The sequence below is a fragment of the Crinia signifera genome, chromosome 2 (genome assembly GCF_055691185.1).
Source record: "Crinia signifera chromosome 2, ASM5569118v1, whole genome shotgun sequence".
NCBI classification, from domain to species: Eukaryota; Metazoa; Chordata; class Amphibia; order Anura; family Myobatrachidae; genus Crinia; species Crinia signifera.
Genome location: NC_139218.1, coordinates 315,474,273 through 315,489,035, shown reverse-complemented (window position 1 = coordinate 315,489,035; position 14,763 = coordinate 315,474,273). Strand labels below are relative to the sequence as shown.

General features: G+C 42.8%; 1 protein-coding gene and 1 pseudogene across 3 annotated transcripts in view; one reads left to right on the top strand and one right to left on the bottom strand.

Moving 5' to 3' along the window:
- RCBTB2 (RCC1 and BTB domain containing protein 2) overlaps window positions 1-8,390 on the top strand; it is a 58,675-nt gene extending 50,285 nt beyond the window's left edge. For 2 of the 3 annotated variants that reach the window (XM_083169012.1, XM_083169011.1), the window contains exons 12-13: window positions 3,993-4,123; window positions 8,126-8,390. In XM_083169012.1, coding sequence (XP_083025138.1) covers window positions 3,993-4,123; window positions 8,126-8,266 — 272 coding nt within the window. In that variant the 3' untranslated portion in view covers window positions 8,267-8,390. The remainder of the gene's footprint in view (window positions 1-3,992; window positions 4,124-8,125) is intronic. The other variant, XM_083169013.1, reaches the window with a different exon arrangement.
- On the bottom strand, window positions 581-699 carry LOC146061569 (5S ribosomal RNA; annotated as a pseudogene).
- Window positions 8,391-14,763: the final 6,373 nt, after the last annotated feature.

Here is a 14,763-nt window from a genome sequence, read left to right as displayed (position 1 = left end):
CTGCATCCATACATACAGTATATCTATTATTAATATAGTCCTGGTAGGAAGGGTGGGTTAGGATAAAAATACTTAATGGGGTCTGAAAGTGGGTTTGTTTTGTTTTCGCGAGGTGCAAAACAAAGGAAAGTAAACGCTTTTTGGGTGCACTCTTAGAAAATGTAATGTATATTTAATTTCATTTAAAACATAACTTTTATTGTGGACTTGTTAAAATAAAGTGGCATGAGGCATGAATAAATAAATATTACTCTGAAATTTGATGGTTTTTGTTCTTTATGTTGTGTGGTACTGATAAGTAATAATTACTGAGTCATACAACAATTTTTAAGTTTACCACACATATGACTTATCATTTGTTGCATGTAGTCATCAGAGGTATAATGACCAAAGTGACCGTAGGTGGCAAAAATGAGTTGGCTGTCCCAAACTGATGGACAGATTGGGATTTGGTCGCCCCACGTTACTGAATAAGTCTATCCTAAAAAATACAATAATTATTGCCAATATTGGCAAGGATATTAGAATCGAGCAGTAGGCGGCTCCTGTGCTGCTGGTCTGTTGACTGGGATACCTATCTTTGATACCACACCTGGACTTCTCCAGGGGTCACCCACCTGGATACTGCCCTGGCCCTTCACTGCTTGGCTTCCAAGTTCGAAAAGGGTTTGGGCACTCCAGTGAGGTATGGTGGTATACTATTTGCGAATTAAGTCACGACCAAGCAGCTCAGGTTAACTGCTATGTGATACCTGGAATATTGGTATGTAACCCAATAATTTTGGACAGAAGTAATATATCCCACCGGTGGCCCTGTAACCGAGTGCATACAGTATTGCGTTTGGAATATTCTTTTGGCAATGGGTATAAGGGTTACAGCGATAGGTACAAAATATCAGTTGGTTAGCTGATGGATTGACAGTGCCCTTGGCAGTTGACAAAGCGTAAATAGCGTATCACAATAGTATTGGCAATATAATGATGTTGGTTATATTGAGGTTAGTTAGAGATACATTGACACTGATTCATTTGCAATTAGTTGACCTGTGGACCTTTGTAACAATGTGTCACAAACGCACAGTAGTTATGCTGGCACAACTGGAGGCAATATAGGTTTCAAGTATCCATTAGTTGATTGCTGATAATAATGGAGCCAGCCTGACCATTCAAAATTTTTTTTTTTATAGATGAGAGAGGTAACTGGTATAGTTATTGTGGCTGACACAATTAGGAGCAATATAAATGCAGGATAGTAGTTAGCCCAATGATGTGGTGGCAAGCTTAACTTTAACAATTACTGGAGCAAGATATGCTAAAATTGAAGTTTGGAGTGTACCACAGCTGACGATTCAGACTGTGGCAACTCCTGTACCTGATCCTGTAGTGCGCCAGCAGGGGATGTTCAGTCCTAATGTCCTGAGTGCTCAGGCGGTCTGAGCGGTACTTCGCCGAGATGCGGCTGGGGGAGTGACACGGTCCGTCCCGGTGTTAGCCGTGAGGCTAAGGCGGCTTGTAGTGTAGTCAGTCGCCGCGGTCTAGCGCGGCTGGCGGATGGACGCAAATTTCCGGGTTGAGACTCCCCAGGTTTGGCTGTATGCAAGGGGGGTGGGAGTAGTAGGGACTGGGTGGGGGTAGTTATAGTGGCACATGGTAGCTGGTGGTGAGATAAGGGTGGGAGTAGTAGAAGGTACTGGATAGGAGTAGTAGTGGGGACACAGATCATCTGGATTTAGCATAGGCTAAAGGGACACACTCACACAGGATGATAGAGGCACCCACCGAAATCCAGAACTCCCCATACAGCTGAGCAGTGAGCACACTCATAATTCTTATTTTGCTGTCTTGCTACTGCTGGGAAGCTGTCTGCATCCTCCCGGTCTGAGAGGTCACACGAACTCTGGGAGTAAGGGGTAGTCTGCAAACTACATGCCACTATTCAAGTGTATTCAACACTATTTGAATACACTTGGAAAGGGAGATAATAGTTTACATACTGTCCCTGGCTCCCAGCGTGAGATCTAGTAATCACTGTGTATGTAACCTGTGTGACCCACTGCAGCGTGAGGGAGAGACAGCGCTGATGACTCCTGTCCCTGCCTGCCTATACTGGGGCTTGCTGAACATACAGTATGTATTTCTATAGTGTAACAATAGCAGAAAAAAGTCTGCGCTAAAATGAAGAGCGGTGCCCTGGTGCCATCTTTTCCACAGCATTTTGCCTGACAGCCGTGGAGTCAGCAGAGGAGCTTACCTGGCTGTCAGGATCAGCATACAGGACCTTGTCCCTGCGCTGCTGCTGCAGCACAGCCCACTGGGTTGTTGTAGTGGGGGGTTACTACTCCCTGCTGCTACCATCTATGTCTGCTGCTTACTGTTCCCCAGCCACCTTGCGTGGTCCCACCGCTCAGCTGCCGCTGAGAGTCTGCTGCTGGCAAGGACTCAGGTACCGCTCCATGTAGCTGCAGTGCCGTCAGCTGTATAGCGCTGCTCCAGGTGAGGGATGGGCTTCTTGCCGCCTCCCAGAAAACCCGGCTGCTGTTTTGGAGGTTTCCATTAAATGTTGGGGTGAACAAGGGGCGCCCTCTAGCGGCCAGCGCCCTAGGCAGCTACCTAATCCTGCCTAGTGGCAGCGCCGGCCCTGCCTAACTGCCCCTTCATGTTCTGGCCATCCCTGTCATGCTCTTGTCTTCAGGCCTCCTTGTCTGCACCTCATGTCGCCTGTCTGTCTCCCCCTCCCTCTAGTCTAGACTGTAAGCTCTTGGAGCAGGGCCCTCTTCCCTCCTGTTCTCACAGCACTCCATTAGCATTTCAATTACAATTGTGTTACTCCCCTACCATCTATACCCGCAGCTCTTCTCACTTGTGTTCATTCAGATCTACCAATAACCCGCACCGCGTCCGCTATATTGTGTACTAAGAATTGTGCTGCGAATTGTTACCTGTGCTCAGTTACTGTTATGTTTAGATTGGTGTGCCCTGTATTCAGTGTGCCCTATGTACGGCACTGTAAACCACTTGGGGCACCTTTTATAAATAAAATGTAATAATAGTTCCCATTACAAATTCATTATACAAGAGTCTATGGATAGAAATTATGTGATGAGATCATCTAAAATCTGCCAATCAGACCCATTTATTAACTGGATGGTGCATCTCACACCTGTACCGCCTCTCCTACCTACCTGATGGTCCCAACCCATCCTGTTTGTTAGGACACATAGGGGCTGATTCAGACCCACACGCTGGACTGCGAATTCATAGGCACGGTACGCTGTGTGCGCATATGTGAGCCATCCACCTGAAGGCAGAGTGTGACACACGGCAGGCATTTGGGGGTGTGCTGCCAGCATTTTTTAGAGTGTTCTCTGTCTGTCAGGAGGGAGGACCTCTGACGTAATCAGCAGCCTCCTTCTCCCCACGGCTGGCTCACTCATTGCTGTGAGCAGGGGGAAAGTCATTCTATGGTGAATGCTTTTGCCCCTGTGTGCAACACTGCATATGCGTTCGCAGCCGTGTGCAGGGCTGCGCTGAGCAGGAGACCATATCTCCTGATTTGATGTTGCACAAAGATACACTTCCCTGTCTGATTGTTAGAAATGATGTTAGAGCCTGGTAACATGGGATATGTCTCTCTCTCGCGCGCTCTTAAATGGTTGTGTAGATAGATACTGCGGTAGTCTGCTGGAGATGGGATCAGACCATGACACATTACAGGACCACTACTGTAAGTTCTGTCACTTGGACACTTAAGCAGACTAGAAAATGCTACGTCTTATTGTAAAGACCTGAGAAATGCATCGGCAGGTTCTGTATTGGCCACAGAGGATATAGATTGCAGCAGGATTCTCACTAGCAGAATAGGGAAGTTTATATGCTACTCTTTCCGGAGTGTATGGGAATAGTGTTCAAACAAACCCTACACCTGGGTACTGAGAATTGCTGGTCATTTCTGTATAATTTGGCTTTGGTCATTTGTTTGTTACATTTTACAGGACTTTTGGAGCTAGCAACAATGTATAGAGAAAACAGACTGAAGCAGCTGTGCCAGCAAACCATAAAACAAGGTATCTGTGAAGAGAATGCCGTGATACTACTGTCAGCTGCTGTTAAGTATGATGCTCAGGTACAAGGATGTTTCCTTAGTCACGTTCGTTTTCTATATGATGTATAACATGTCCCATTCATACACATCATAATGGAATGAAGCTGGAATTATAGGGATTATCTGCAATGTGTGTAACTACATTCCATTCTTGTTACACTGACTGCTCCCAATAATGTGGTTTTCTAAAAGGAAAATAAATCCATTTTTAATTTTAAACCAATTCTTCCTATCCATCAGTTCCTTGCTGTGTAATTAGAACACCACTACCAGTATGCTGGTATTCTATAACCTGAGGAATAATCTCTGGTCCCCTTCTAGTTCTACTGTACGCCGGCTGTTCTGTACAAATCTTTGTATTGACCTCCCGGATACTATCCAAACCACACTAATTATCTTCTCTCTATAAAGTAACTTTTACAAATTACTGGAGCTTAAAAGTTCACAGCTTTATTCATTTTTCTTATGTCCACCTTATAGAGAAGACCAAAAGCATACCCCAATTTAAAGATATATGGGGTATTTATCAAAGCTTGGGGAGAGAGAATATTGTTAAGGTGCGTACACACGGGTGCAATTATGTATGAAATCGCTGGCAAAATGGTCGCTCAGCGACCATATTGCCAGTGATTTCATGTGCAGCCGGCGGCCAGCCCTTCATGATCGCTGGTCGCAGGAGCATGCTCCTGCGACCAGCGGCTTCCCCCAGCGATCGCCGGGCAGGAGGTCAGCGCTGGAGAAATCGGCGCTGTTCTCCCATGCCCTGCGACGCTGCCTCCTCCCGTCACCTGCTGCTGCGCTCCGCCTCCGCCCCGTAGCAGTGTCTCCTTTTCATCGCTGATGAAAAGGAGACACTAGCAATATGATTGCTGGGGATATATTGCTAGCAATATATCCCCAGCAATCATATAGACCCGTGTGTACACAGCATTAGAGATCAATCACCAACCATTCTGCTCCTGTCATATCTCTAACACAGCCTGTAAAATGAGGCAGAAGCTGATGGACTTCTCTCTGAGCTTTGATTGATATACCCATGAGTCTAATTGGTGAATTACACCATGCTAAATAGATGTTTCATTCCATACATTGATGTGTGACTGGAAACCCACCAAGCACGTTTCACCCTTGCAACCTGGATCCGTATATAGGATGTAGCAATTACCCTCGTGTGTTTTAGACTCCTCTTATTCAATAATTTGTAATTGTGCCAGTGTGTGTATGTATATATGTGTGTGTATGTATATTGAAAAGGGGGCAAGTCTGTGAAAATCACTGTGGATTGTCGAAAAACACAAGTGAATTTGACAATACACGTCCGTTTCTGACCGTTTTTTCAAATTCTGCCTTCAATGCTGTCGTAAATGGCTGTCCGGCAATAACCATACACATTGTGACTACAAATGTTCATCCTTCAACAATATTTTCTAGTAATCCCAACTGGCATTTGAGACTTCCCTTATCAGATGCTTTTAAGGGTGCTGTGTGTTTGGGGCCTGTACAGACAGTGGGGCAGATGTATTAAGCCTGGTGAAAAGATAAAGTGGAGCTAAAGTAAAAGGTGATAATGTTTCAGCCAAACAACTCCTAACTGTCATTTTTCAACCATAGCTGTTTGGCTGGTGTGTTATCACAGTCTACTTTATCTCCACCTAATCTATTTACAGGCTTAATGCATCTGCCCCACTGTGATTTGCAACTAAATAAGTCAGTAATTACTATATAAATTACTAAGACAGATATAGAATATTACTTTAAGCAGCTCTTAGAATTATAAACAATTTTGATTTATTCTACAATAAACACTGTAAATATACATTAATAAACCTTTATTAAACAAAGGTTTAAAACCACATTATATTTAATTGAACAATTCTGGTATAATTACATTGATGAAAAGTGTTAAAAGCAGCAATTGTTATTGGTACTAGGTATCAATCTAGTAGCAGTTCCTTGGTAAGTTGGAGAGCTTTTCAGGCGCTATGCTCTACCTCCCGTTAATATCTCAAATTAGTTTAGAAAGCAGGGGGAGGGATTTCTTTTCTATAGAGCAGGCATGTCCAACGTTGGCCCTCCAGATGTTTTGAAACTACACATCCCAGCATGCTTTGCCACAGTTTTGCTATTAGAGAATGCTAAAACTATTGCAAAGCATGCTGGTATGTGTAGTTTCAAAACATCTGGAGGGCCAACGTTGGACATGCCTGCTATAGAGGTTCTGCATTCCTCCAGAAGATAGTCAGTCCCCCCCCCCCCCCCCTTTGATATGTTTAGATTATAATAGTCTCCATGTTGATAGATAGAAGCTGCGCAGTAAGTGGTGTAGTAGGAGAAGTTAAGCACTGATACCGTGTCTTTATAAGTGTGCATTCCAGTAACAGCAGCTTTAGTGCACAGTGTGGATCCAAATGTCATCCGACTGTATGGAGACAGGATGCTACAACTGTGCGACTCCGGAGACTTCCATGCTGGAAGGGAATTGTAGAGAGAGTGCGGCTGGTAGATATTAACGGATACCAGATTGCTGTGCCTCTGTGTTCCTCCGCTAACAGCAATTTCCTCAGGAGATTGAATATGATGTGGTTTTTTGCTTAATACATGTGTTTATTAATAAATAAAAAGTTGTTTAATTCTAAGCCCTTCCAAAAGTAATATTCTATATCAATGTTACACAATGCCTACTCACAGGCTGATGATCATTTTCAGCTTCATTTTCAACAGCGCACCGATTTATAGACATCGATACACAAACATTAATATATTCAACTTTTTTTTCTAATAATTTTTGCAGAGTAAGAATAAAAACCAAATTGACAATTTTTTTTATATATAATTTTCCCACCCTTAGGGGTTTATATACCAAGATGGGAGTTGTAGATTGGATGTTGCTATGGGCAACCAATCAAATGTTATCTATTATATTTTAGAGCAAGGGTAGCTAACTCCAGTCCTCGAGAGCTACCAACAGTTAACGTTTTGCCGGTCTCCTCACAGAATCACAAGTTAGGTAATTAGCTCCACCTGTGGATCTTTTAAAATGTCAGTCACATGAATCCAAATAGAATGCCTCCACATGATAAAATAACTGATTTTTTGACACCCCAAAAAAAAACCCTTTATTTTAAAAGAACACTGCTTATAAATGGCGAAAATATATATATATATATATATATATATATATATATATATATATATATATATATATATATATACTTCCAAGAATGAAGGCACACCCCAAACAAAAGGAGTTTGTTTGGGGAGGAGCTGGGGTTAGCTGACTGCACCATTATACCTGTGTGGCTACCATCCTGATGACGGTGGTTGTATCCCCTGAAAGCGCTAGATGTTACTAGCCAGAATACACTTGCGGTGAAAAAGTTTATCCTGTGTCGTGTGCCTTCATTCTTGGAAGTTTACAAATTAATTAGGAGTGCACCGACCAAGCTGTCGATTATAATTGGAGTGCCGGCATATATGGAAAAAAAAAAAATATATATATATATATAATTTCTTTTTACACTCGACGTCAAAGGGGGGCAGGGAGCTGCTCATTAGATATTCACTGCGCCTGGTCCTCATTACATATGCACAAGCAGGACCAGCGCAGCGCTCCCTCCCCTGCCAGCACTCCCGGGGCGGCAGCTGCTGCTGCCTGTGTCCCCGCCAGCCCTCCTTCTCTCCCACCCATTCTGGCGCAGGCAGGGAGGCTTCCATCTCTCTGCCTTCAGCCGGCTCCCTGCGGCATTCGCCGGGGGGGGTGTGTGTGTTAAAATTTCCCACCAAGGGATGCGTTGAATAGGGGGAGAGGGAGGGCTGGCAGCGAATCCACCAGCCCTCCGGAACCCGGCAAATGTGCAGCAAATCTTAAAAAGGATTTGCTGCACATAGTCAAAAAGAACATTGAATACTGCCCAATAAATTTATTTTTTAATAGATTTGCTATAAGGCCAAAATCCTAGATATGGTGCATCTAGTTGTGTTCTAAACACAGAAATGTGTTTACAAAATGACCTTTGTTTCCAGGACCTAGAAGACTTTTGCTTCAGATTCTGCATCAACCATATGACTATGGTTACCCAGACGGACGCCTTTGCTGACATGGATAGTGATCTTCTGAAGAACTTTATCAATAAGGCCAGCAAAGCCGGAGCCTTCAAGAACTGACTGACACCTTATAAGAAGGTGGTTCTCAGTTTGTACTTTTCCAGCTAAACTTGAATTACAAAGACTTGTGGTATTTACTTTTTGGTCAGTTGATAATATAAACCTAAAATTAGTTTGCCACTAATTGATCTCTTAATTTTAGAATCTCCCTTGTGAATACTGCTTATAAATCACAATCTCCTTTTCCTCGCTCTGTTTCTACATGGCCGGAGATGAGAGCATTTTACAAAAGTGCAAATATAAAGCACATTATGACGCCATATGGTTTTATTCCACTAGAGGAAACGGTAAGCGTATTCCATAATGTGCCTGGTTCGGACCTCAAGATGTGTGTTGGCTTCCGTTATACACACTGTAGTCCAAATGGTCGTGGAGTGGTGCCTGCCGTTTATTTAGTTACAGTTTCTTATATAGCGCATCATATTCCGTTGCGCTCTACTAACCACTTTAAGGTTGATGAGTGTTTTTGAACCTATAAAGATACTGTGCAAGCAGATACAAGCCCCTGTGTGCACCAGACCGATATTATACAATGGCTACGCACAGGCTGACTATTATCCTGATTCAGTTTCACTTCATCAGTGTAATGATATAGACATGCACTTATTAAACTGGTGCGATTTTGGCTATCGATTTTTGACTGTATAATAAAAAACGCACTGTTCAGCCACATGCGATCCCGATGGGTGGTCCCTCTGCATTGGTATCAAATGGCTAAGTAGACTGTGCAGTCGATATTGACTGTCACCTGTAGAATCTATTTGGCCTAGGGCCAAATAGACTATATAGGCTAAATCTTAACTGCAGTTAGCCAAAATCGATTAGTCAAAATTGGCCGTTAGCCTGAATCTCGTGTGTTTACAAACCATTACATTCGGGTATGCAGGCATTTAAAAATATGACAAAGAACCTTTCTCTGTTGAATTCTGTAATAAAAACGCACTATAGCCACTGCAGAGTACAGTAGAGGGGGGTAGCCTATTGGATTGGTACTAAATCCCCGCGGTCGGAATCCCGGCGTTCAAAATCCTGACAAGGGGGGACATGGATCGCCCCCCCCCCCCCTCGCGGGTTCGCTGCGCTCGCCACACATTTATTCATTTATTCGTGTGGGATTCCGGTGTCGGGATTTTGAACACCGGGATTCTAACTGTATCCCTAGCATATACATACTGGAAAATGTTGTTTCATTATGCCTACCGTTCATTATTTAGTCTGGGTTTTACATATGTGAAAAATGTGCTCATACTTACAGTAAGGATTGGATAATGCACAGCCTTCTCATTTCACTTTCCATGAGCATTTCAAACTAAACAGCAGGGGAATACTATGGCCAGTCCCAGAACAGGACTGATTGCTAATCTCAAGGGATTAATCTTTTATTATTTTCTGAATGGATGGGGAGAGCAGAAACTGTACATTCATTTTTGTGTTCTTTTAATTTATTTAAACATTATTTTACAATGTAAGCATGCCTTGGTGTTTTTTGTATTACTTTATTTTCCAATAAATGTTTATAGGAATAAATGTTAAGAATCCTGGTGTGTTTCTGTTCAGGTTGTGGGATGGTAGACTTGGAATTATATGATGTGAAATGTCTAATCATGCTGTTCAGTAAATGTATGATGCACCAGACCATGCGCTCCCATTTTATGTAAACCCTGTCTAAAGCCACCAACATCTGTATTATTTGGAGAATGTAATGAGAAAACCTCTTTAATGGCGACTGCTAGAGAGTATGTTTAGGGCATATCTGGCTGCTGCCCTAAAGCATGTGGTATAAATATTGCACTAGGAGTGGCAGATGGATAAATGATTGGTGTTCTATAAATGGACGCAATTACTTCTGTAAAAAAAAAATTCTTCAAAAACTGTATAATACATTTTATAATATTGGGGAAAGTGACCAGTTACAGACTACAACACTTTTGCTCTTTTCAGAGTTCTGAATACACTTCTGTGTCACTTCATTTATAGCAGCAGTTTTAAGTGATGTGATCTTAATTTTCATTAATTACATTTTCCCCCAAAGCATTGGCATACCATCTGGTTGACACATTGATACCCAGTCGGTTTCAGAAAAAGTGTATCTTGAGCTGTAAAAATTTGCTGTGCATCGCTCTTCAGAGCAATCTATGTACAGTTTAGATGAACAAGGGGTTTTCCCATATGATAATCAAGCTACAGTTAAACAGCCATCAGGCTAGGAATAGTACACCCTGCCCAATAAATCAATTGAACGGACATTATATCATCGCTGCTCTGTTGGCCAGTGAACCATGTGATTCACCAACCTATCATGTCAGCTGTGTAACAGGCAATGGCTGATATATTTAAAGATATATCTGTATAATGCTGTGTGTATGGGTGATCTGCCAACCAGCATATACCAGTTGTGATGCCAGTCACGACTGATTGGGCAGCATATATGCAAACCATGATACCCATTCCATCTGCAGATATATCTATTAGTCTGTACCCAGCCTAAGACACACCAGAGGTAAATAGTATTTTTAAATTTGATAAAAACAGAATTGACAAAACCTGTTTGAGCCAAAGATAAGAAACAGCCTGCAAAGTCTTCATACTGGATAACAGCAGTTGGTCTGGAGGAATAATTCAGTTATTAATCTAAAGTAGTCATCCTAAGCTGTGGCCATTAGGATCAGTTTGGTTTGTTTTTATCCAATTAGGCCACAACCTTAATATTTAGATATAACCAGAGACAAAAAAATTACTTATTACTGTACTTTGCTATAATTAATATACTATTATTACGGACAATGGGGCAGATGTATTAAGCCTTAACAAGAGATAAATGCAAGGGTGATAGAGCGATAAATGTCCAGCCAATCAGCTCCTTACTGACTTTTTTCAAACACAGCCAGTAACATGGCAGTTAGCAGGTGATTGGCTGTAAGTTTATCTCTCTTTATCACCCTTGCATTTATCTCTTGTTAAGGCTTAATACATCTGCCTCATTGAATGTTAAATCCTATTCTGAATGTAATACATGTGGATAGGTGGTGGTCGGGTTGCTGGCTGGTAGAAGAAGAGCGCCATCATAATGCTAACAGGTCAGATAGGGATTACGCAAATATACTTAGCAGACCCGTCACCCCCCCCCCTCTTCAGTGCCTAACCTGCCCTGGCATACTTCCCATTGGGTCTCTGTGTTGGCATAGAGAGCATTGTCTGCAGTGTTGCACCATTGTTATGCCCATGAGTTGAGTTTTTTTTATCATTGGGATTTAGACTACTAGCATCCTGAACAGTGGTATGTTAACTGTATCCCCACTAAATCTGTTGGGGGTACTGTAGCCAGGCTAGAGGTGAGAGCTAGCCAAGCTTTCAAAATTATACTTACTTATCAACTGTGTATGAGATTATTGATAAAAAGTCCAATTATTTGTTAAATCTGCTTACACTGGTCTATTGGATATTGGCCCTTATTTAGATCTGATCGCAGTACAAATTTGTTCTCAAAATGGGCAAAACCATGTGCACTGCAGGTGGGGAAGATGTAACGTGCAGAGAGTTAGATTTGGGTGGGGTGTGTTGAAACTGAAATCTAAATTGTAGTGTAAAAATATTTACCCTGCACAGAAAAAAAATAACTCACCCAAATCTAACTCTGCACGTTACATCTGCCCCACTTGCAGTGCATATGGTTTTGCCCATTTTGAGAACAAATTTGTACTGCGATCAGATCTGAATTAAGGGCCCTTGTCTCTTCAAAATGGGCGTGCTCTGATTGCTTCTCATGCTTAGATACTGGGCATTTAGGGATTGGGAAATAATCACAGTGCAGTTTATTGCACCTGAGTCCCCGGTTAAATTTTGACAGGTACACATTTATTGTTAAAGGAGGTTTACAAGGTAGTAGACTAGCTTTCGAAAATTTTGCTTCAAGAAGGATTACTAGTTAATTCTATTTATGTTTAAGACTTCTAGTGACACAATATAATAGAAATTTCTGGCAAAATATGTAAAATCTTTCAATTGTGTACAATAAAAGGTTACAATATTAGCACGTTGTACATATACATTTAACAGTTGACAAATGGTAGATAAAGATGTGACTATAATTATTATTAAACTACTATAGCTCACAAGTACTTAGCAGCACCATACAAAGGACCAGTACAGGGATACAAAACTTAGCATTGCAGTATATAATTAACAAAAATAGAGTACAGGTAAAAAGAGCGCCACAGTTCAATACACATTACAGCTTAAATGTAAGTAGTGAGGATTTGATTAACATACTACTAGTGGCTGGTGGCCAGAGATGAATATGTGGCCAAAGATGGTTACTGAGTGTTTGAGTATGGGAGAGCTCTGAGTGAAATGTGAAGAGAAGAGGGCTTTGACAACCGGAGGGAAGGGGAGACCGACAGATTAAATGAGGTACAAGCAAGTGGGAGGTGTCTTGACAGGATGTAAGCAGGCAGAGATGGTCAAGGCATGAGGGCAGGGGGTTGGAGGATCAGCCTCAGGACTAAATTATGCAGCAGAGGGGAATGCTTTGATGAATAGGTGAGTTTTCAGTGCCCATTTGAAGCTTTGCAAGGCCAGGGAAAGTCTAATGGAGCAAGGGACTGCATTCCACTGAAGGTGTGCAGCACGGTCAAAGTGCTGAACTCAGATCAGGGTGGAGGGACGACCGTAGATGGCGGGAGGGTGTATGAATGTAGATATATGGAGCAATGGAATTAGAGATGGTCCTGTATGTGAGTGTGAGGTGTTTGAAGATAATTTTGTAGGGGAATGGAAGCCAGTGCAGACTTAGTTGAAGGGGAGTGGCAGAATTAGAGCGGCGGGAGAGGAAGATAAGCCTGGCTGCAGAGTTGAGGACAGATTAGAGAGGAGCCAGTTGGGAGTAATTGAGGCTAGTGAGGAGAACATTGCATTAGTTGAGCCGTGAGATGACCAGTGAGTGGATGGTAAGTTTATTTGCACTCTGCTCACATCAGGCATTTTCTCTCCCAATGTTGCATAACTGGAAGGCGCTATGCTCCTCTTTATATATTTTTTTTCAAAAATTATGCTACAAGAATGGGCCAGAGCTTGGATGTGGGGTGCAAAAGAGAGGGAGGAATCAAGAGTGACACCCAGGCAGCGGAGTTGGGGAACAGGGGAGATGACTGTGTTTTTAACAGTGACAGAGAGTGATAGTAGGGGGTGTAACTCTAGGTGGAAATGGTCATCTGTCAGACCAGACTTAGGTCGACAGTCATTAGGTCGACTGTCCCCAAGGTCGACAGTCATTCGGTCGACATGAGATTTTCACTGTTTTTTGAGCCGACAGGCGGTATTTCATGCCCTACCATCCACTAGGGCGTGGTGGGAGAATAAAATAGTGTGCGGAGCGAGCGGCTGCGGTTCAACTCCAACTGTGTCCATGTCTACTGTGTCGACATTCGGGTAAAAAAAGTGAAAAACCCATGTCGACCTTGAATCATGTTGACCTTCCGGGGTCGACCTAATGACTGTAGACCTTAGTCTGTTCTGACAGATGTACCGCTTCCCTCTAGGTGGGGGAAAGATAATGAGTTCAGTTTTGTCGATATTGAGCTTCAGTCAGCTCCATCTCTCCCCTGTTCCCTCCCTCCCTCGTCGCTGCTGCCGGAGACTGGAACCATCAACGTTAGGTGGTAGAATGGTTTATAACCGTCGATAGTTCCTGCTTTAAATGCGATCAATGGCAACCATCGATGGGGGATGTGCCGATGGCCATCCCTACTCTATGCACCTGGGTGGGTATTGCAAACAAATAGGGGAGAGAGGAGTATATTTCCTTAGTGTGCCTATGGGATTTCTGTTTTATGTCAGCCACATCAACAAAGGTTTCACCCACCCTGTAGTTTAAGAGCAGTCTTGGTTGCATCTGTGATAGCTGCTTATTTGTATCCGCTGTCTGTTCTTTTAATGGGATGATGTCTGCCCTTATTGCATGTACTATGTCCCCATGTTACTGGGTCTGTGGGGTCAGGGAGTACCTTATCCGAGGAGATGGCGGATGAGGTGCTTTGACCTCTGTTCCAGGAATGAGGCTTTCAGGAGTCACAGTCCTGCTTCTCCTCCCGCTTTTCGCGACTTTTGGATCCCATTATGGCCACACAGTCTCTGTCCATGCAGCGGACAGTCTTAGCAAGGCTGCGGTGGCTGGAGGTGCACTGAGTGGAGGCTAAAAGCCTTGTAAACTATGAACTAACTCATCAGGCTGCCAGACTTTTTATTTTTTAATTTTTACTCCATTGTTGAATTTGCCAACTGTGTTTTTTATTTCAATCATGTGGTGGTGTTCTTCGTTACAGTGCTGCTTATTCATGTTGTCTGTGGGATTATCACATCCTAGGGATGATCCCTTGAATACATATAGTCACATTACTTGTTCAGCACTGGGGGAGTTGCACTAAAGAGACAATGTGGTAAAAATCCCTTTACCTGGGTTTTTACCGCATTTCCCCATGCACTAAAACCTGGTATTCAAC